This window comes from Bidens hawaiensis, unplaced genomic scaffold (genome assembly GCF_021521415.1).
Source record: "Bidens hawaiensis isolate Kalapana, Puna unplaced genomic scaffold, B.hawaiensis_p1.1 tig00045753_1, whole genome shotgun sequence".
Taxonomy (NCBI): domain Eukaryota; kingdom Viridiplantae; phylum Streptophyta; class Magnoliopsida; order Asterales; family Asteraceae; genus Bidens; species Bidens hawaiensis.
In genome coordinates, this window is record NW_027505950.1 from 57,374 (window position 1) to 82,195 (window position 24,822).

Genomic DNA, 24,822 nt, shown 5'->3' on the forward strand with positions numbered 1-24,822 from the left:
GGCTCGAGCATGAACTTCCTGACAATGTACTGATACTGGTCGACGGGAAGAGCACACTGGCACTCGCCAGCAGTACTCTTATCGTCCCTATCAGAAGTGGACGTCGGGTTCTCAGAATACACGTCCGACTCTTCAGCAGTAACTTCAAGATCATGAGAAGACATGTTGTGGAGGATGTAAAGAAGAACGATTTCAGGAGAATGCTCGACGGAAAAGTTAGAGTATTCGCCGGAAATCGCTTAGAAGAAGAAGAGTGAAGTGAAGGTGTGGCTTAAGATGCACCCTCTCCCCCTTTATATACTCATAGCAATGAATGCGATGAATTTAATTCGGAAGAGAGAGGAAAACGCTGGTGTAATGAAACTATGACACGTGGAAAAAGCAAGCTGGCAACAGCTGTTGACAGGACGCGCGCCGTAAACTTCGCGGCCACACGCCCGAAAACTCGCGCCCACGCGCCTGAAAAAGCGTCTGGATTGACCATATACTGTCACGTCGCCATAACTTCCTGCACGTCCCGAAACTGTCAGAAGAAACCGTCGGACTACGCAACCGTCCCTTCAACAGTTTGGACTGTTCTTATCCTTTCACCAACTCTTCGAATTTCAAAAAGATTCAAAAAGATTCAAAAGTAAGCGGGACTATACCCCTTACCTTGGCAACCAAGTAACTATAAGACAGGTGCGAGTACAGTGTTAAGGCAAAACCCTTCACATACTTAGCACCTGCAGGGAATTGAAGCCAAGAATACCTCGGCAACCAAGTAACTATAAGACGGGTGCGGGTAAAGTGTCAAGGCAAAACCCTTCACATACTTAGCACCCGCAGGGAATTGAAGGCAGGAATACCTTGGAAGTAAAGTAACTATAAGACGAGTGCGGGTACAGTGTCAAGGCGAAACCCTTCACATACCTAGCACTCCGCAGGGAATTGAAACCAAGAAGGATCTTCTGGGCCATGCTTGCGGAAACGGGAATAACATCCCCGCATAGCGGGAACGTCGAGAACTAGATTGTTTGAAGCTCCAAGATGGAATTGGTTGTTTAACATAATTGATCACTATGTTCAAAACTACCAAAACCTCATGGAGAATCTACACAAGTGGAACTCAATGCTCCTGACTTGCGAGGAGGTTACAGACCTACCCGCATCATACCCAAAGATCAAGCAGAAAAGTCGGGAATTTCTGCACGTGACATTAGGACTTCCGCGGGAAAAATCCCCATGGAAAACCTTAAAACTAAACCCTTTTCAAAACCCTTTGCTTAAGTCCAAAAGTTCACCTCACTTATTAACAATTCATGAGAAGAACATCGGACTGGGGAATTGAAGAGGTAGGTCCCAGCAGAGCCCAGTTGGACCCGCAAGACTCACCTCAAAGAGGGACGTCTGCGCAGTTGAACCCGCAAGACTCACCTTCAACAGGGACGTCTGCGCAAAGGCTAAACTCGCAAGACTCACCTTGAAGAGAGACGTCTGCGCAGAAACCAACTGGATCCGCAGGACCCACCATGCTCAGAGACGTGACGTCCTTACGCGCAGTACGCAAGCTGTTCCCGCAGGAAAAGCCTCCCAATGGTCGACGTACTCCGCCTGTTCCCGCAGCAACGGATACTAGACATCAGGGAAGGCTACCCGCGCAGCAAGGCTACACGCACAAGGCACTTAACTCTTAAATAATTCAGTAATGTCACCTGAAGAAGGAGTGAGCAAGCCGGGAATATTCCCGCCCAAAGCCGGGAAAACTCCCGCCCAAATGAGCCAGTCCGTACGCTACTGGAGGATCTTTTGTACTGTACCTGACGAGGTATGGACAAAAGATCTGACCAAAGCTGCGACAGCTCACTGACAACAGTACAACGAGCAGCATGCTCTATTACTTAATGTCACTATCAGCCGCTGCATACTCACCAACCTGTCGTAGCACGTGCATAGACTGCAGTTGGTGGAAAAGGAATAGTACACAGCCGGCCTGGTCACTATCAGCCGCTGCCTACCCACCAACCACCAGCATGGCATGTGCGTAGCCCACAGTTGGCAGAACAGGAATACTATTCAGCCGGCTGTACCTTCTTGGAAACCTACCTTCGGCTATAAATACTCCAACACCTTGGAATGGTATTATTATCTTATCTTATCTTCTCTAGCAATCTTTTAATATACACTTATATTCAAGAGCAATCTAGTCTGATTCTCACGCCGAAGGGTGGTCACAAGGAGGTACCCCCCCTTCTCAGTGACGAGCTCACGGTGTCTGTTTTGCAGGTCATCAGAAGAACCATCTTTGCCGGACCTAACCCCTCGTGGGAAACATCTACTTAACCCCCAGATTATCCGTAATCTGCCCGGGGTCGATTAGTGTTTCTTCACCCCCCTTAAATGGCATCTCTAGGTAGGTTTATTAAGGTTGTGTGCATGTGGACTCGTCCTTTTGGCTTTTTGTTCAACTATTTGGGTGTTTTATGCTCTGTATGGTATATCTGACTTGGATGCAGGCCATACTTCTTAGAAACAATATTTACATCAGAAGCCTCTTCATACACCACCCCCATCTTATTAAGAGAAATCAATTCATTTGCAAAACTTAAGCTTTGAGTCAAATTCAGTATGTTAAAATTGATTAGTTCCCGTCTCGTTGGTTTGTATCTAATAGGTTATAGGACTAGAAGTGTACGATGGTAAAGCTGAAGGGTTGTTTGGTGCAAAATAGGAAGCCTCCCAAGGTACTCTCAAGTCCCAAGTGCATAAAAAGAGTATGTTTTGATAGAGGGGATCAAGATCAATCATTTTGTGAGGTTTGCTCATAATCTTCTTGATAATATCATTTTTCTCTAACTCCATGACATAATCTTATGTATATGCTTCGATCTTAATATCTGGTTTCTCTTACTCATAGTGTTGATAAGTTAAAGCGATCTTAATATCTGGTTTCTCTTCCTCATAGTGCTGATAAGTTGTTAATTAACATATCCTGAGTTAGGGTTTATAATAAATATCAATGTTCCTTTGTTTCTGCATACTAATCTGATCAATTAATAACCGCATCTGACTCGTACAATGGTTTTCCCTTTCAACCTGTTATAATCAATAAACACTCATGCATAATTTTTTTACAACCATCTCTATATCATATAGAGAAACATTATATGAATACAGGCAAAAGTTCTAGGAGTGAGCACGGTAGGTTAATAGCCTCAACCAAATTAACTAATCGAGAGTTCTCGTATTTTGTGTGCTTGAGGTTGTAAATATAGGGGGTGTTTGGGATTGCTTATTTTCACCAACTTATAACTTATAAACTTTTTGAAAAGTAATATGTATTTGGGATTACTTATATTGTGAGAGGAAAAGTTCCATAAGTTACTTTTATGTAACTTATTAACTTAATTAAAAGTTACAAGGAAGGAAAATAAGGAATCCCAAACACCCTCACAATTGTAAGTACCCTCACAATTGTAAGTGAATATTGAAACTCTTTTGAGCATTTTACGCATCTCTATAGTTTCTAACTTCAAAAAGTATGTCACAAATCTTTGAAGACCATCTAAGCTCTATGACAATACTAACGAGATAAAACAATTAATTACACATAGAAACATTCATAATGATAAGCCACCAAATAAAAACAAGCAGTTAATAAACACAATAAAAAGTCTAGCGCCTTAGCAAAAAAGTTGTCTAAGACCAAGTAAAAACTCAAGATGTAGCTACTTGTGGTTTTAAATCCAAATAAAACAAGCAATAAACACACATACATGTTCGTGTTGATACACATCAAAAGAATAAAACTAATGGGTGATGATGAAAGGTAGATTACGAGTTTCCGTTCTTGGGCTAAACCCATGACATCTTCCCCGATACCGGTGGTGATCAGTATTTGAATTAAACAAAAACAATTAGTGAAATGTAAACTCAGCAGAACTTGAATTTTTGAATCATGTTTGCATCCAAATTGAACCGATGATATCTTCTCTAATACATGTGTTCATTTTAATTTGGTTTTCAAATTTTTGAATCAGGTCTGCATCCAAATTGAACTCGTAATACGCTTAGAATTGAATTCGAATTTGTGATTTTCAAACCGATTCAACCTGAAATTTCAAATTCGAATTATTTAGCTTTCACTGTTTTATTTAAAAAAAAGCACTTATTTTTTTATATATTAAACACACTGTTTTTTACTATTTATTTCCTTACTCGGGTTATTCAATAGAGAATCATGACCAAACACTGGTGAGCTCCGAAGTTCGTAACAGTATTTGATAGATATGAGTCACGGCAGTTAGAAATAAAATAGGTTAAACAGTCACGTAACTCCTTACGTATCACTGATATAAATATTATAAAGATTATAGACACATTTATACAATTATACGCTACTCTACTTGGGTTTTTATTAAATATCTATACTTAATAAATATACTTTACACATAGTTCCATGTGCATTTCATCTTTCCAATGTGTTATAAATAGGTTCTTCTCTTTACTAGCCATTATGTAAAAGAAGGAAATATAGAAATCGATCAGTGAGATCCATCCATCATATCCTTCCTTTAAGCAATAATCATTCATCCCATCAGCAGCTATGACGAGCAAGCCCAGATTAATTAACTAACTTGCTCAATATACTTCAATTCGATCTTCTTCTTCTTCTTCATATCTTATATTCATGTCTATATACTGGTCGGCTATACACACATCATCTGACATTTAATCTCACACCATTTAATACGGCCACTTTGATAAAAGTCAGACAACCGTCTTGGTCAAAAAAATTTAAAGGTTGCCTCTCTATGGCTAGAACAGCCGTCCTGATATTAATCGGACGTCCACTCTAACGAATATATTTTAAAGTTTTGACCACTTATGGTCAGTGATCGTGATATTGTTCCTACCAATGATTTTCAAAGTTTGACTTTTTGGTGAAAACTTTTGTGTGAGTGTTTTGTAAATGACAGTTTGATGATGTGAAATCAGACAGATCGAGGAGTTGTAGCTAAGCATCATAGGCTTCATATGGTACATACAGTGGCGAAGGTTAGTTGGAGTCGGGGCTGTTTTTTTTTTTTGCAGTTGTGTAAAGTTACCCGTTTTCGTCCGAAATTTTTTATAGTAAATTTAACTGGTTTCGAACGAAAATTCAAGCATACCCCCTTCGTTTATGAAATTTTGTATACATTTTGAGTCTGGTCCCCGATATCTGAGTCCAAGCTTCATCTTATGGTGCATAAACATGTACATATCTTTTCTAATGATTGCTAATCATCTTATGGTACATATATGATATATATGCATGTATATATTGGAGGGTAAAGTGGCCCTCATCACCGGTGGCGCAAGCGGCATCGGCGAAGCCGCCGCAAGGCTATTCCTGGAGCACGGGGCCGCGTCATCATCGCCGACGTCCAAGATGACTTAGCTCACCAACTCATCACCTCTACAGACTCCAACAACATCTCCTGCTGCTGGTGTGACGTCAGGGACGAAAAACAAGTAGAAGCCGCCGTGAGCCACGCCGTTACCAAATACGGCTCACTCGACATCCTCTTCAGCAATGCCGGAGTCATGGGCCCCATGTCCACATTACTAGACATGGACCTAGACGCATTTGACAACACCATGTCTATCAACGCGCGTGGGGTGGCTGCAACAATCAAACACGCGGCTCGTGTTATGGTAGCCAAAGGTATACGCGGCTCCATAATATGTACCGCCAGTGTGGCGGCTTCTATTGGAGGAGCCGGTCCTCACGCTTACACGGCTTCGAAACATGCTATAATCGGCTTGATGAGGTCGGCTTGCAATGAGCTGGGGGTTTATGGGATTCGAGTGAACTGCATTTCGCCGTTTGGTGTGGCGACGCCGCTTATAGTCTGGAGCCGAGCCAGGTGGAGGCAAATTGTTGTGAGACTGGGAATTTAAAAGGTATGGTATTAAAGGCGAAACATGTGGCCGAGGCGGCGTTGTTTTTGGCTTCGGATAAATCGGTTTATGTGAGTGGACAGAATTTGGGTGTTGACGGAGGGTTTACGGTAGTCAGTCATAGCTACTCCGTTAAATAAAGTCCTTGTAATTTACTCTGAGACACGTGATTTACCTCTATCATGTTTGATATAGCAGGACAGTACGCCTATATTGACGTACACCCGTTTTATTTTATTTTTATTCCGTGGATTAGGGGATATTTTGATATTTGGAAGATTGCAATTTTCAAGTTGTGGGATTTTAATGTTATATTAAATTGTTAATTTATAAAATTTTGAACGTGTGATGAAGTAGTGGGGAGCAGCATGTGGGGTGATGCTTGATTTAAGGTTTTTGCCGGCTTACAAGTACAAGAATATGTAAGTGCTAATGAGTAGTGACTAGTGAGTTACTATTATCTTTGTGCAAAGTGTAAACTAGCTAAACCCCAAAGCTAAATAAAGTAAAGTAGAATAAAACATTTAAACCCATACAAGAGTACAAGAGCAATTCAAATTAAGTTCTTATACTTATCTCTAGACACATAATCAAATATCGATCGATCCATTGCTAATAGATACAAGTTCCTGGTCTTGTCAGATATATGTAACTAAGATTCTGTAGAAGCTAACGAGTCTGATATTGTTAAACATAAACAAACAACCGGTGTAGACCTAGAATAACAAGATGTTCTATGTTGGTCTTGAGGAACGCGTAAAACAAGTGACCCTGTGTTTAACAACAACCAACAGAAACAGAAGTAACAAATCTGTTCTAATTAGATGGGATGACTATATATTAAGTTAATTAGAACATATAATCATAAAAAAATAACTGTTAACTGGTATATAAATGATTCTTAGCTACATATGCAAGTTCAAATATATGTAATTCCAAATTAAATGTAAGTAACAAATTGTGAATTATTAATTTAAGTTGTAAGAACAATTTGTCTGATTTTCCATGTTGAACATGTGAAATTGTGAATAGTTGTAAACATTGCCATGTGATTGCGTGTGACTCTAATTATATGTGTTTAGATTCATGCTAATTTGTCATACGAATAATCATGCATTAACTGATCATGCACATTGCACCCCTAATTAACTTAATTTTGGTTAGGGAGCATCCAATGATCTCTAATATATTAGATATGGAAAAGGCCAAAAAAAATACCGTGAATTGGCACTTTTAATTGGTTCCACGCATTTGTTACTAGTATAGTAGTATATCAAGTTATCAACACCCAAATAAACTGGTGTTACGAGCCCCGTTACGAATAAATCTAACACACTCTTGTTGACGATCATTTACCCAACTTGTCTTATGTAGCCTAGCTAACTTGATCTAGCACATCATCGGTCAATGATGTAAAATACATCCTATTTATAAAATTCTCAATTGTATATCTACTGACACATCATATAACTTACGGAAAAGTCCAAAAAAAATTGGTGCAAACAATAATTTTAAAAACATGTTGATGTCTATGAACGACACGTAATGATAAAGTTTTCAACAACAAAAATACTATTCACCATTCAGTACTATTCGTTGAGTCAGCACCACCAGACGATTCAATTTTTAAGGATGAAGAATAGATCTCAATTATAGTTGGACTGGCTCAGACCTGGCTGCCCTTCTCCTTGCTGAAATCTCAAATTATAATCAGACCCAAAGGGCCTACCTACCGAACAAATTTTATAAATCTTAAATATGTAAACGGAATCTTTAAAAACTCGGTGGTTGTTTCCTACATCATCTCAAGCCACCAGATTGCATTGTTTGTAAATAAAGGTTTCTCATGCATTTGATCCGAACTCACGAATATGAGTCTCATCAAACCTAAATAACCCTTAAACGAGTTATAACATATCATTATATTAAAAATTAATTTTACCAAATATTTTATATGAAAATCCTATAAATATGGATATACTAAAAATTACATTTTAAAAAAAAATATTTTTATAATTAAGAAATACTTTTATAGTAAAAAAAAAGCAGGTGATGGTACGTACTCACCAAATCCAGTTATAACAAATTAACGTCTTATTTATTTTCGAAATTATTTTATCATCAAACCTTAAATATATTATTAACTATCATATGATAAATAAAATTATATTAATATTAGAAACTAAAAATAAAAACAACGGCATAAAACCTGGTGTTTCATAAACATTAACCACTTTTTCAGCCTATTATTAAAGCACACTAATTTCTCGAAATTAAACACTATCAAATTTAACAAACCAAACACTCACTCCCCACGGGCCACGATAGTTGACTCTAGAACAAGCCATTACTTAATTTACCGTGACGTGTCCGTGGCATAAACACCGTCTGTACTTTCTCCAACCGGCCATGGTTACCGGAGGCTTCGGTTTAGAATACTGGCTTCAATGGCAAGTACTCATCTGTGCTCTAATCTTCCTCATTCCCGCCATCATCTCCATCCGACTCATCACCACCACCAAAAACAACAACACACCTACCACTAATTATCATCATCATCTATGGATGCCGTACTGGAAGAACCTTCATCCAGTCTGGCTTCTTATTTACCGAATATTCGCCTTCGTTTCCATGGCCTATTTGTTTTACTCAACTCGGCTTCTTCGTATTCTATTTCTATACACAGTCAGCATGCTATTTCTATTTCAATTTCAGTTTTGTATACTACTGATTTTATTATAATTGAATTTGCAGGTGGACTTTCTTACTAGTCACGATCTATTTTGCGGTATGCGAACCGCTTGATTCATCACTGAATTTGAGTTTGTAATGTTTATAATTAGGGTTGGCAAACAGCTTGCGAGCTACTTGAGATCAGATGCCCGAACCTCAAATAAATATGTTTAGTTAACCACGAGCTAGAGCTTTGTATGGGAAGCTTGTTTAGGCTCGTTGAGCGTTAACGAGCCTTGTTTATTTTTTAGTTTGACTGTTTTTCTATGTATTAATTTCACACTACACAACGTTCGAGCTGAGCTTTGGCTCGTTTAAGGTTTTTCTCAAAATTATAAAAATATTTAAAAACGTATGTACATTAATTAATAAATAATTCACAAGCCGAGCCCAAGCTTGAAAAACTGACTCACAAGCCGAGCTTGAGCTCTCGTAAGTCAAAACGAGCCGAGCTCGTTTAAGGTGCTACACAAGCTCGAGCTGAGGTTAGGCTTGTTTAAGGTTTTTCTCAAAGTGATATAAATAATAAAAGACGTATAAAAATTAATTAGGCCATGTGTAATGGGGCGAAATTGAGGGCGAAATGGGGCGAAATTGGGATGGAACACCGTCCCCCGGGCGAAATGGGGCTGGGGCGTGGGGTATTTGTTGCCGGGAGGAGGAATAATTTTATTATTATTATTATATTATTATGTGTGTATGTGTTATATATACATATATATATATATATTATATTACTATTTGCTGACTGGGCGCCACGTTTCACAATTCGCCCCAATTTGTAGCCCCTCCACTACGCATAGCCTTAATAAATGATAAACGAGCTGAGCCCAAGCTTGAAAAACTGACTCATGAGCCGAGCTTGAGCTTTGGTGAAAAAGAGCTCGAAATAAACCGCCTTCGAGCTCGGCCTAGTCAAGCTTGGGCTCAACTCGGCTCGTTTACACCCCTAGTAAGGTTAGGGATATTGAGGGGTTGTTTGGGATTCCTTATTTTGCCTCCTTATAATAACTTTTCATTAAGTTAATAAGTTACAAAAGTGTAACTTATGAAACTTTTCCTCTCACAATAAAAGAAATTCAAAACACCTTATTCCTTTTCAAAAAGTTAATAAGTTATAAGTTGGTGAAAATAAGCAATCCCAAACACCCCCTGAATTCAAATATAAGCAGTTAAGAAGATATACCAATTACAATGTTAGCCATTAGGAATTAGAAAAACTTGATTAGCTGATTGGCTTACCAAACAAGATGTCAATTATATACAAACTTGTTCAAATCAATATGTTTCAAATTGAAATATTTTAGAGTTATAATTTTTATACTGCATCTTTGTGCAAAATATGAATGGGCATGCCGTTTATTTAGCTAATCTACACCAATTCTTTTGGTATTAATAATTTTATGTAGCTTGGTACCGTCATATCTGCTCACGGCTGCTGGATGCTCAATAAAGAGCATTCCCTTTCAATTCCAAATAAAGAGAAAGATAAGTTTTTGAAAAAAGATTCCATCCCAGTTGAAGATTCCATGGCGAAAGATAACGAAGCTTCCATCAAGCTGCAAATGCAATTTAATCAAGAAGCTGGATTTTGGGGAAATCTTATGCAGAATATTTATCAGGTATTCTTCACATCACATTCATTTAAGGTTTATCTATGATCATTGACCTGAGCGTGATTCTTATTTATTAACTGTTTAAGCTGATACTTAGTGTATGACATCAGACTTGTGCAGGTGCGGTTCTGCTTACTGACATTGTATTTTGGTGCCTGTTACTCCCGTTTCAAACTGGTGATAACTTCAAGCTTACCTTGGTTAGTTTTCAATGATGGCTAATTATTGATATATGTTTCGTTTTATGTTACTATCTGAGATTAATTTCTAATGGTTATGGCAGTTGATTGGTTGCATGCATTTCTTTAATGCTGTTTTTCTCATCATAGATTCTGCTCTCAACAGTTTAGTAAGTAATCGGTTTTGTGACCATTTTATTTTCATTTCATTCGAATATTATTATCTTTTCGTTCTGTTATTGCTCGTTTCCGTTTCATGTGCAGCATTTTCTTGGCACGGGTTAACATACTTTGTCTTATATAGCTCAGTCTATATAGTTTTCCAGTGGGTTATGCATGTGTGTTGCTTTTCATGGTGAGTTTCACTTTCTGTGCTAACAAGAGCCCGTTTATGTTTTCGTTTATAAATAATAATAATAATAATAATAATAATAATAATAATAATAATAATAATAATAATAATAATATGGTGATTTCAGGTGGCCTTATCCTTTCCTTGATCTTGCCACTCCATGGGCTCCCACGTGGTATGTTGCATACTTGCATCTAATGAATTTTATTCTGGATATTGTTTGCTATATTCCATAGCTTAATAGACTTTATACAACCTTTAGGTATTTAGGCATCGCTTTGTTTCACCTTCCGTGCTACGGGCTATATCTTTTGCTTTTCAAAGCTAAGGTGTCGATGTTTCCTCGCGCGTTTATAAGGTGGTTGCCCCCTATCCTTTCTTTTAAAGCATGAAGATAATATTTCTGAAACACAAAGAAAAGTTTACTAATTTCATATGCCACGTGCTGGCGTTTGTTCTTGGATTGATTGATACTTTCATGATAGGGTGGTCGCCAGTGAGAAGCAGTTGTAAGCCTTTGGCCTCGAGTCAATGTAAGCCTCTGGCCTCGAGTCATTTCTATCTATGCATATTATGTTGATTCCTCTTGTAATTGAAGCGTCTTTTGACGTATAGTTATAAGGAAAGTTAAACTAAAACTAGCTTGTGTATATTTGTTTGGTACCCTTTTAATTTTGTACCTAGTGTTTAGGTTTAGTGACATTGATTATGTTTATCAGGGCGCGATCAATACAACACGTCTCTAAAAAATTAAACCCCGGAAAATGGTCTTCTTTAAGTAAATAACTTAGGGGTACACCAAACTATTACAAATTACAACACTAACCTTTGACACATATGGATCTGGTTACATTTGTACCTTTTACACTGATGTTACATACATGGAAGAAGACTAATGAATCATAACCCGAGTCTAGCCGGTACACCGGATTGAGGTAGCCAAGTCCCTCCCAATAAGAACGTGCCGGCTGTAAAACCAAGTGCATCTTTCTCATTTGTGATCGGCTTAAAACCCGACCATTTGACCCTACCTGCCATGTTGGCACCCGGACCCCTGTTTCCATACTCTCTAAACATACATGACAAGTGATTGTTCTTCCCTTCCGGTGATTCCCAAGTGGTCCACCCTTCTGGCTTGATCAAATCTCCGATATCACACATCATTATCACTGACGTTGCTGCTGGTTTCCACGGGCGTCCTAGGTAGGTCGGGAATTGCGCCTTCACCGGAGCCAACTCTGGTGCCGCCATGATCTTGCAATTATGAAGCACCACCCCTCCGGTTTCTTCCATTTTCATCCTTCCGTCGGCTGTCACCATGTTCGCTTGATTCTGTTCGGGTTTTCTAACAAGGATATCCGAGTCCTGGATAAAAGCCCGTCCCACCCCGAATATAAAGTCCACAGTTCCTGAGATGAGACAATTCTTGTAAAACTGTTCGTGTGCGTGGTAGTATAATGTGTCCTGGTAACCCTCGAAACTGCAATCCATCATAACCGTGTGCGGAGACTGTGACCGGAAAGCAACTGCTTGATGTCCCGCCGGTCCGATCGTGTTTCTGAACCCTATTCCCTTAGCCATAAATCGTTCTCCGAGAGCAACCACGGTTGCGGTTTGCGAGGTTCCAATTTTCGCTATTGCAAAGTTTAACGACCCGGTTATTATGGTCTTGTCACGGCCATCACCATACATATACACGTTGTTTTGTTTTTTGTCGATTATGATTTGTCCTTCGTTGTATGTTCCGGCTTTTATATGAATTATGTATCGTCCTTGATGATTTGCAGGGTATGCCGCTAAAGCTTGTTTGATGCTTTTAAACTTTCCGCTACCGTCTTGAGCCACAATAGCGTTGGGTACGGGGTTTGGCGGGAGAGGTGGCGGTGGTGGAGTTGTAAACAATCCTTGGCCTTTCGCTTTTCCTCCTTTCTTGCCACCGCCATCCTTTTTGGCTCCTAGAAGCTTACGGTCAACACTCGGTACCCACGACGGGAAACCGTAGTTGTTCATCTCATCGAGCTCATACAATAGCCTACGTTGTCCGGTAGGAGGGAGCGAGATATTTAGATCACCCATATCGACTCCGATATCCTTAAGGATATCAAGCACATTATACACAATCTTTTGCGCATTGAATGTAAGCTCATTAGAAGTTTCCAACCCTTGTTGCATGTCTTTCTTCAGTTTCTCGTCTCGAATCTCTTCCACACATGTCGTCTGGTACGACCGGATGGCGGTCAACCAGACCAAAATAGGGTCAATCTGTTTGACTAACGAGACCGCTTCGGTCTCAGAGACAACTTTAAGAACCTGTTGGAGCTCATCTGATGCATACCCAATCATTTTCTCACAAGTCTCCATATCACCATGGGATTCCTTTTTATCATCACCCAAATCTTTCTTATGGGCCTTGGCCTTTTCAAGGGACTTTTGCAGCTCATCCGCGGTGGCACGAATGGTGGCCAAGATGTAGTCCTCATGGGTGGCAGAGGAGTTTTTGGCCACCTCTGCCACCGCCTTGTTGCAAGCCTCTTTGTACTCGGTTGGTTTACATATGCTTTCGGCTGTTTTCGTGCTCGTGCTGATGCTTTCATCAGACTTCTCGCTATTGATGATTAACAGAACGACACCAAGGACGCAACCGACCACCAAGAGTAAGGATATAATGGATATGACGATCTTACTTGCAGCCATGGCGTGTTTGTTTGTTACTTCTCCCTACATCCTTGATTAGAGGGAGAAATGGAAATGTTTGGAGGGTGGATGTATGTATATATCATGAGTTAACGTTAATCCTATAATTTAGGAGTTAAGATACATCGCATGTTTTTTAAGGATTTGTTTCAGCCCATCATGATTTGCTAGTATTTCGCTAATTATTTTCGGGATAACTAACTATATATATCTCTGTCTTAACTATGATCAAATTTTAAATATTACTTTTCAAGCCTCTTAAGTAATTAATATTTACATAGTTGCCTCCTCATGCTATCCTATGTAGTGGCGGATGCAGGAATATTTTCAATGGGTTCACTGTTCGGGTCGGTCTTACGGTTTTGGTCGTTCCGACCATTCGGATCGATTCGATGGTTCGAGTCGGTTAGACGGTTCGGTTCATTCAGTGTATCAAGATTGAGATTTACTAAGATCATTGTTTCCTCAAAATAATGACCAAAACTTCTTTTAGAAAGGCTAGCATATCTCACTTTTCTTATTTTATGACATGGAATGATAACAATCGGACGATTTATATAATCGCATTCATATATATACCAGTTGCTACATATACCAATTATTCAAATTGTGTTGATTTTAGTCGACAAGAGTTACATAATTTTGTGCAAAATAATCATATTATAGGCTTATAGCTAATCAAATGAATGCCACAACTTTTAGAACTTGGGTCAAGCATAAGATAGCAAGATAGTGAGGTACAAACACCAATGATTAAGTAACCAATCATAAAAAATAAAAGAAACGGCTAGAGGATTGCTTATTATGGAATCCTTTTCTATTTCAGTTTCATTTGATTTGTATATTTCTCGCGGTATAAATAATGGAATTTTCTTTCATTTTAAAAGTTCTTTTAGTATTTGTTTTAAAAATAAAAATGCTTTTTCTTCTTTTTTTTTATTTTTTTAAAGCTCTTCGAACTCTAAAATTAAATGTATTTGGGTTCAAAGCCATGCGTGCTCTACGTCTGGAAGATTTGCGAATTCCTACTGCGTATGTTAAAACTTTCGACGGTCCGCCTCACGGTATCCAAGTTGAGAGAGATAAATTGAACAAGTATTGTCGTCCCCTGGTGGGATGTACTATTAAACCTAAATTGGGGTTATCCGCTAAAAACTATGGTAGAGCTTGTTATGAATTTCTTCGTGGTGGCCTTGATTTTACTAAAGATGATGAGAACGTGAATTCCCAACCATTTATGCGTTGGAGAGACCTTTCAACAGTTAAAAGTAAATCTATAACAACTTTTTAATTTTTACCAGGGCTTGTGTAAAGCTTATAGTTTTTTTTAGGTAATCTAATTTAGCTGGTATTAATTTAATTTTTTTTATACCTTGTTGTCTTATTTTTATTTTACATAAAAATATTATATATTAGAAAAGCTTTTTTATACTATTTTTCTACGAGATGCCGGTAATTCCTTGTACCATATCCCTAGCCATAGTATGTAGATTGTGAAGAAGACTGTTTGACTTGACCTTTTTTTTTGTTTTTTTCAAAAAAACCAGGGTGATGTTATTATGTTGCTATTGTGAGATTGAAATGTCATAAAATGCATTTGATTCTAATACAATTTACTTTGGCTAGATCCTATCCAAAAGGAAACGCGAAATAGAACGGATAAATGAAGGGAACAAATATATTTGGGGGGGGTTATTAGTTTTCCTAGTAGTGGAAATTGAGCCTGTGTTCTCACAGTGACAAAGCGAGGTGTTTACCATAAGACCATGGTTCAACTTTGCTTATGGGTTCACTCACAATTTATATGTGGGTTCACTCTCATATTTTATATAAACGTTTTATATAATATTCGAAACTTAGTGGGTTTTCGTGAACCCGCACCCTATTATCTAGATCCACCCCTGATGATCCTATGAACAAACAACTTATTTGGCCTAAAGCTGTGCCTTCCTAGTTCCTACATTGTACAGTTTTTCAATCACAACTCTTGGTCTTTGTGGTGTTATGAAGTAGGTACTCGATTTCGTCTTACCATGTTCGATGTAAACATTTATAAGCTTATGTTCGCCTACATACTTAGCTAAACCTATAGCATCATTGTTGCCTAAAGCCACTAAACCGAATTCTAAGTCAGTACCCGGGATCATAAAATGGCAATAAAGCTTGTTGTTCCCTTCATTGATATGTAATTCGGGCACCATATGGTCCAACTCGTGGACCGAAAACAACCATCTAACCCAGAGACTAAAATTGTTACCCAAGATTAAAACATTGGACCAGCGGTATAGTTTCTCAAAGTTGGGGGGGGGGGGGGTGTTCGGTTTATTTACCCTATACTCGTTTTTATATCACTTTTTTCAAACGAGGAAAAATGTTTGTTTTCACTTTATTCTCTTCTAGATTCTACTAATAGGTTGCGGTTGTTGTTAGTAAGGATTTTACTATATATATTTGTTTGTTTTACGTGTGTGTTTGATATTTAAATAATGTTGGCTTTTAAATCCCAAGTTGACTTCTTAATAATGTGCGTTTGTTCAGTTCGTTGAAATTCAATGAAAATGAATTAATTTACGTTTTTATCGGTTTGATTCACATAATTTATTGGTTTTAATATGTAAAATTAAAAGGATAATATGATTGATTTCGAATGAATATACTCTCAAACCTAAAACTAACCATATTTATGGTTCATTCAAGTTAGTGAAGAAAGCGAATCAAATGAATTGAAATCCCCTTATACTTGAATTATGAATAACAATAACAAACTTGACCCATTCATTAAATAATAACGGGTTCATTTGGACAAACATTTGTAAATGAGTTCATTTTAATCACATCAAATTAATTAACAGACTTAACAAGTTAAAAACGGATAAATAGTTAAATACATTAAAGTTGTTAACATGAAAAGAGTAAAAAATAAATAAATAAAATTCAATACCACTCATGGGTCATCGCCATCTTTTTTATCCGAAGCAATATGGGCCGAATAAAACATATACAAACATTTTTACTTTTTAATGCCATCAACTTAGTTTTTAATACCCTCAACTTATCTCAACTAGGGTTGTTTTAGACAGGAGTCACAGGACTATTCACGAATTGAGTCGATCCAAATGTATGTTTGCTCATACTTGGTTTGGCTTGATTGAATTTAAAGAAACGAACGATATCTTTATGCTTGAACATCGTTTGATTTGAAACAAGCTTTTTCCGAGCTAAGAGAGTGTTTGGGATTCCTTATTTTACCTCCTTATAGCTTATTGAAGACATAAGTTATAAGTTAGAGAGTTATAACTTATACCTTATACACTCACAAAACCAAACATTCCCAAACATCTTATCTATACTATATATAATACATGAGAGACATGTGAATTAACACACCCTATTTTTAAGTAATTTACAACTTTTAAATGCATAAGGTATAACTTATATAGCATGTAAGATAGGGACAAACTTGTCCTATGTCTTGAAATAGTTACAACATTGTCCCCACAACTTTACTCAACTTTTATAAATTTTAAAAATAGTTACTACTATGTAATTTTATTTTTACCCATATATTCCTTTTTAATTGTAATTGTAAATAACTTTCCATCAGCGATTTTTCAACGGCCATAACTTTTTCATACATTAATATTTTTTATTAAAAATTGCATCATAAAAAAGAGCATTTTATTGTCTTTACTTTGGGTATGGTATTGCTATAATTTTTCAAATAAAAAAAATTAACATATTACGTATGGGTGTTCACAATTCGATTTTAACGAATCCCATTTTAGACCGTGAGTCAAACCGTTGGTTCAATTTTTTTTGTTATTGAGAACCGAAATTGAACCGTTGTAACTTTAAACTGAATCTTTACAGATGGTTTGGTTACACACATTGAGCTTCAATAATAAGTTTACAGACCGATCCGGTTTAAATGGCTAATTTCTGTATAAACCATAAACCCAACCGTTTTCTATGGTTTGAACATTCGAAAACCAGCTAACCAAAAGTGATGATTGCCCGATTGGTTCAAACGTTTTCAAGGTTTCAAACGAACCTTAAACATCCATAATCTATAATATATATAATCGAAGATCCAAAAATCCCAGGTGTCGCGATTTGGTCGCTCCCACCTTTTTTGGAGTCACCAGATTTGCTTGATTTTTAAATGAAGGCTTCTCATGCATTTGACCCGAATTCATGGGTATGGATCTTACCAAACCCAGATATTCCTTAAACGGGTTATAACATCTCATTAAATAAAAAATTATTCTCACCAAATTAATGATGTAAAAATCATATAAAATAGGATATACTAAAAATTAATATATTATTTATTTTAAAAAATATATATTATTTAAATTAAAAAACCAATTTTATAGTAAAAAAAATAAACGGGTCTTGGGTCTCATCAAACCATAGGTATATTATTAACTTTCATAAATATTGTTTATAATTAAAAAAAAACAATTTTACAGTAAAAAAAATAAACGGGTCTTGGGTCTCATCAAACCATAGGTATATTATTAACTTTCATAATTATTATTTATAATTAAAAAAACCAATTTTATAGTAAAAAAAATAAACGGGTATTGGGTCTCATCAAAAACATATAGATTTTACTGGGTTATAACATCTCATGTGAAACAATTTATCATCAAACCATAAATATATTATTAGCTTTGATACAATAAAAAATATAAATTAAAAAAAATAAATATTAAAACAAACGATATAAAACAAACCCCGTAATACAGAGGATAAAAACTACTTGTTATATAATTACTATGATTTTTTTCCCCGTCATGTTATGCAGACACCAATCTAGTTTTTAAATACGTAAGAATATTAAATGGGGGTGCGTCAGTTGTAAACTTTGATAAACGTATATTATTATAACTAGAATATATAATTTATGAATTTCAAATAATTTAAATATCTAGGATAATTATCAATATTTTAAATTTAAAATCATTGCTAAAAATAAAAATAATCACTAACATACAATATTACGATAATCTGCGGGGCTTGCCCCAATAGCCAAGAACATGATGGATGACTCGGGTGTCCTGGGTTCGAAACCTGATTCCAACCGGATTTTTGTAGAGCATTAAAAACCTGTCGTGCCTTCGGACGGGGTGAGCAAACTGGGTTTTACCGGGAATGCCAAGCCAAACTTGGATGCCAGCGTGGATCCTGATCATGTCAACATAGCTGGCCTGAGTGGGGTGGTGGGGCACGACTTGATCGCACAGTGCTAACTTAACTGTGAAAGTCACCGTTCAAAAAAAAACATACAATATTACTATATTTGAATAAGATACTTTTAAAGAGTAATTAATTAGTTTTATACGGAAATATCTGGCCAAGTGAGAATAATCCTCAAGGAGTTGTATAAATAAGCAAGCACTAGTTCACAAATATAACAATTATCAATTTCAGTTCTCTTCAATCCCTTTGTTGAGTCCGTGTTCCGTAAGCAATCATTTATTTGCAGCGTATTCAACATATTTTCTTTCTTTCTTTCTTTATTATAATCTTTAAAACTTTTGTACGTATAGGCAGGACTATGGACAAGTATCAAATAATCGAAAAACTTGGAAGTGGTTCATTCGGTGTTGTTTGGAAGGCCTTCAATAAGCAGACTTATGAAACCGTGGCGATCAAGAAACTGTTAACAAAGTACGAATCATCGAACAAGACCATGATGCAAAGAGAAGTGAAAGCACTCATATTCAACAACCATGAAAACATCGTCAAACTCGAGGATTTAATCAATGATCACAACACCATCTTCCTGGTATTTGAATGCATGCAAGGCGGTCTCTACGATCTTATGGTTTATCGATCAACACCGTTCTCAGAAGCCGAGGTTAGACACATCTGCTTTCAAATCTTTAGAGGTCTTGCATGCTTGCACCGCAACGCTACATGCACCGTGACCTAAAGCCGGAGAATGTTCTAGTTTCCAATGGTGTAGTTAAGATAAGTGATTTTGGTGCTGCCTGTGAGATAGATGATGGGTTGTACACAGATATCGTTACAACAAGCTGGTATCATGCCCCTTAGGTGTTTCTACATTCGGAGACTTACAATTCGACTGTTGATATGTGGGCGATGGGCGCGATAATGTTTGAGCTATTCACCTTTCGACCATTGTTTCAAGGTTCTTCTGATCCACGCGTATTCCATAGAATCTGCTATGTGTTAGGCGCCCCGACGAAAAGTTCCTGGTTCGAGGGACTTGAACTTGCAAGAAACATGAAGTATGAGTTCCCAAATTTGCCTGGTGTGCGGTTTTCTGAATTGTTACCGATGGCAAGCTCCGAAGCGGTTGATATGATCGTTTCACTTCTTTCATGGTCTCCACACGCGCGACCCACGGCTATGGAGGCACTTCAACATCCTTTCTTTGGTGGTTGTTACCTTCAGGACACCGAGCCTTGCTCACCACCTGTGTTCGAAAAGTTGATGAAGAAGAAATCAAGTTTGAGAAGTTTTGAAGACGTTGCGGATGCGCATGATGATGATTTGATTCGTATGCTTCCTGAAAATCCCTTTGAGTTTATGATGGGGAAAAAGTGTGAATTAGTTGCAACTTGAATGTCACTTTTGTATTGTTTTTAGTTTAGGGTTTAACTCGGATCAAACTGTGGTAATATTTTGTGAATTTGCTTGTAAGTACTTCATTTGTTTTGGTTAATCAGTATTTTTCATTAACCTTTGGAAAAAAATTCAAGTCTTACTGTCAAGATATTAATATCCTTCGCGACCTTCCTCGTTGCTTCTTATAGTGACCAACTTCATAAGTGGGTGTAGGGATGAACATTTTGTTTCAAATATTCGTACTCGTACCCGTACCGTACACGTACATGTACCCATACCGATTTAGCCTATTCGGTATGGGTATTGGTACTCATTTTTGATGAATTTCGGTACAGGTACAATCGAGTACAGGTACGGGTACGGCACATGTACGTTTGGTATTTTGTACATGTTTGGAATATACAGGTTTAATTGAGATTCTTCATATTAATATATAAAAAAAATTCTCCAACCATGCTACTATTGAATAATTACCAAACGTTTCTTGAATATTAAATAATATAACATCCAAGTCTCGAACCAACAAACAAATCACTTAAAGTTGGCGACCGAAGGGTTCTTCAATACTATCTTATTATTAAATCGACAACCAATTTGGTACTTGTACTAATTTGGTACCCGTCACGTATTTGTACAAGTACCGATACCCGGACTAATTCAGATTATTTGTTACTCGTACTGGTACCGGTTTTAAGGTCGTTGGAGAATTGGAAATAATAAAAGCAAAGTGGTACAAAATCGGGTACCGTACTAAAAATACCCGTACCAATACACGTACCATACCGGAAAATTTGGTACGAGTATCGGTACATGTGTTTATTGATTTTTGGTTCATGTACAATTAGGTACAGGTACAAGTACGAATACATGTATTGTCCCAAGCTCATCCCTAAATGGGTGGATTGGTAATAAACTACCTTAAGCATCGTTAACACACTATAATAAGTAGTAACATTTGGGACGGAAGACCTTCCTACTTCCAAAGAAAGGGGAAAGCTAGATGTTAAACCACAGTTTTAAATTAGGTAAGAGATTTCTAGAAATGACAAATTAGAGACGATGTGCGAAGGAGAGGAAACAGCTTATCATTTATTTGTCTCTTGTGGTTTGGCCAAATTACATGGTAAGTAATCTCGCAATGGTATAAAATCCTGAGCATTTCCGCTTTTAGTATCCCGGTTCTTGCTTAATGTATCAATTTTTAACCGACAACGAGATCGTTCATTTGTTTTATCTTTATATTATTTATGTTCGGTCGTTTGACTATAGAGGAGATGAGGGGTAGATGTCGACATAAATTGACTTGGGATGAGAGGAGTAGACATGATTTGCTAGACCTAAACCTCTCAAAGGACATGGTTGAGGATATGTGTAAGGCCCCGTTATCGGTGCCTCACATTTGGACGTTGGATTTACTCATAAACCCAGTTCTAAATATCAGAGTTAATAAAAACCTTACGCGGAACATAAAACTATCATGTAACGTTACATATCAAATCATAAACATGTCTTAAAGCATTCTTCTTGTCTTTCAAAATTTAAAACATAACTTATAAAACATAAAAGGTCTTCGGATGCCAGGCTTTTATTCTTCTGCCAGGTGTCCCGCTCACGCTAGCTGACGCATCCTACTCACCTGCGTGCATACTAAAAGTCAGCTACGCTGAGTGAGTTCTAGTTAATCATACATCATACAATACATTCACTTACCTTCGATCATGCATCCGAAGATACATAATAATTACTTTACTACTTACTTATATATCGTACTTTCATACATACGTACATACCTTATTAGGTTCATACTTTATATATATTTACTGTCCATTCTATCTCAGATATTATTAGGGTCTGATCCCTTCCTTTTCTATCTCAGATATTATTAGGGTTTAATCCCTCTTTCCTTTGTCTATCTCAGATATTATTAGGGTCTGATCCCTTTCTTGTCTATCTCAGATATTATTAGGGTCTGATCCCTTTTTACTTCTCTATCTCAGATATTATAAGGGTCTGATCCCGTCTTCTCTATCTCAGATATTATTAGGGTCTGATCCATCTTTCTTCATCCTCGTTCGTACTATCTTTACATACTCATACATATACTTTCTTTATTCGTAATTACATACTCATATATCGTACATATATTTATATTATACACATTCATCTTTAATATACATACCTCCCTTGTCAACACGTGCAATATCCGAAGATCGTTCACGTATCGACAAACTTTCATTCACAGTCATAACATAATATCTATCACATAAATCATACATGGCATACACTTACCATTTAAGGTAAGTGTATTTACTATCACATCGAGTATGCACACAGCCCCGAAAACATAACAATGAAATGGGGCTAGAAACTCACCTGAAGTCGGTTACGTTCACCGTTTATGGTAATCTCTTTCTTGAGCTGTGCACGGCTAAGTGTATAATATGTACATGTATCAATTAACTATTGCTACTCATATCATATTTCTATCTTTATATAGCCCACAACGAACGAGGTCCGGGGGCAGCGCCCCTGGCAGCGGGGTTATAGGGGCGGCAGCCCCTAGCAGGGTCCAAGGGGCAGAGCCCCTGGCTGGGGTCGAGCTGTCAGGTCAGCTTAGAAAATTTTTATTTCCATTAACATTCTTAACACATTTTCCATTAACATTTTTAGCCACTTTCTAAGTTGGGCTTGCTTGATAAGCCTGAGATAATGGGCTAGTTTGCTTTATTTTAGATATGGGCTTAGCCCACTGTCCATTATGGTACTTGGGCCCATCTGGGCTCAGGCCCAACTCCAAACAGAGATCTGGTCGAGAACTCTTTGGTAGAGAACTCTTGGCCGAGAACACTGGGTTGACCGAGAACCTTGGTTGACCGAAATCTCGTGCCTGGCCGAGAACATGGGTTGGCCGAGAACCCCCAGTTTTGGCCGAGAACCCTCAGGTGAGGTGTGTTCATCTCATCTTTCCATTTTTGTAACTTTCACCTAGCCCAGTTAACGTTTATGGTTCAATCCATGAACTTTTAACCCTTAATCATCATTAGTCCAACCCGTTTCACACCCATTACTATCACGGCTTCAAGATCTATCCCGTTTTAGGCATAAAACTTAGACCTTTATACCTTTAAATCGTTCTAGGCAAGATTAGGGTTCATCTATGAGCCGTATATAACCATATGTCCATTAAGTCCATTTTAATCATCAAGTTTGCTACTTTATGAAATAACTAGACCCGATCTACTCTAGGTTTGAGTTTCATGATTATTCGTTCATAAAAACGTAACCTTTAAGATTAAGAACGTACCTTTATGATGATTCTAAGGTCACGACTAGCTTGGTTGTGAACAAGGACTTGATGGCTCCCTTGTATAATCCAAGATTTTATGTTATGAGGCTTGGTTTTGTGGTTCCGAATGGTGGCCGGCGGATATGGGGGTGTTTATGGCTTAAGTGTGTTTTAAGGTGTGGAGAGAATAAGATGGAAAATATGGATGGAAATGGAAATGATTAGGGTTTAAGGGGTATTTATACTAAATACCCCTTAAGCCCATGGACCTAAGACCCATCTTTCTTTTTTAGTCCATGATTAATTCCATTTAATAGTCTCCTTATTTCTCTATTTATTATTTACTAACTCGGGTAAATTCTCTTCCGTTAAAACAAATAATATATTAAAATATTATTATGGAAATTTTGGGATGTTACAATATGAATTCTTGGAGACTTAGAATTAAGACCAAGGATTTTTAGGGAGAAAGGAGTACCTTATGGGTTTTTCTTTACCTTATTTTGGTCACACACCATTATGTTTTTCTCTTTTCATATATTTTTATATTGTTATCTATACATGTATTAGTATTATTAATTTTACTACGTGCTATTATCAATTATATTACTGTTGAACTTTGATGCCCTTTTATATTCTCCCATGCATATGTTTCTTAGAGCTGAGGGTCTCACTGGAAGCCAACTCTCTATCCCATTGGATAAAGGTACAGTGTGCTTACATCCCATCCTCCCCATACCTACTTATAACTTTGCTATTGGTAGAATTCCACTTGGTATGATTGATTGATTGATTGATATGTTCGGTCGTTTGATTTACCACACCCTTCTCAAAGTTTATCTAGTGCAAAATCCGTTCGCGCGTAAGATCTGGTCGTTTGAGACCTACAATATCGACACGTCTCACCAAACGTGGATGCATACCAATTCAGTAGTTGGAACCCAACAATACAAATGTTAACAAAGTAGAATATACAAAACAAGCCAAAAATACAACTATTAAAGAAAAACCACAATCTCAAAAGCATCATTTACAACCATTTTTTATAAGTAAGTTGCAAATTAAATAGATATATAACATGTAGTGTATAATTATCAATGATTTAAATTCAATCTCAAACAACAAGAAGATATATAATATATGTGTATAATCATCAATGATTTATATTATGTGTCAACAACAACAAGATATGATGTAGATAAACCTTACTTCTATCAATAAAAATATAAAAGTAAAGAGTATGTTTTCAGTAAGACTCCCTACTTAGAAAATAATATAATAATAAACAATAAAATATAAAATAATATACTCTTGCTCCGTCTCATTTTAAATGTTTATTTTTTCATTTTTTATTGTCCCAATTTAAATGTAATTTCCAATGTTTTCATAACCGGACCGGACACCGAACCTGATGACCCACCGGTTCACCGGTTCAACCGG

The 24,822-nt window shown here is 37.1% G+C and overlaps 1 protein-coding gene and 3 pseudogenes across 2 annotated transcripts; 3 read left to right on the forward strand and 1 right to left on the reverse strand.

Moving 5' to 3' along the window:
• Window positions 1-3,798: 3,798 nt before the first annotated feature.
• Window positions 3,799-6,083, forward strand: LOC143616109 (short-chain dehydrogenase reductase 5-like; annotated as a pseudogene).
• A 2,185-nt stretch (window positions 6,084-8,268) lies between these two features.
• On the forward strand, window positions 8,269-11,477 carry LOC143616106 (uncharacterized). 2 transcript variants are annotated; one of them, XM_077089045.1, is made up of 8 exons: window positions 8,269-8,607; window positions 8,677-8,710; window positions 10,065-10,277; window positions 10,382-10,471; window positions 10,555-10,805; window positions 10,930-10,977; window positions 11,065-11,160; window positions 11,288-11,477. In XM_077089045.1, exons 3-8 carry the CDS (start codon window positions 10,098-10,100, stop codon window positions 11,313-11,315), a joined length of 693 nt encoding a protein of 230 aa, XP_076945160.1. In that variant the 5' UTR covers window positions 8,269-8,607; window positions 8,677-8,710; window positions 10,065-10,097; the 3' UTR covers window positions 11,316-11,477. The 2 variants fall into 2 exon arrangements, with proteins under 2 accessions (XP_076945160.1, XP_076945159.1); XM_077089044.1 differs by having other exon boundaries at window positions 11,065-11,477.
• A 53-nt stretch (window positions 11,478-11,530) lies between these two features.
• On the reverse strand, window positions 11,531-13,569 carry LOC143616105 (pectinesterase pseudogene; annotated as a pseudogene).
• Window positions 13,570-19,019: 5,450 nt separating this feature from the next.
• LOC143616100 (cyclin-dependent kinase F-4 pseudogene) lies at window positions 19,020-20,093 on the forward strand (annotated as a pseudogene).
• Window positions 20,094-24,822: the final 4,729 nt, after the last annotated feature.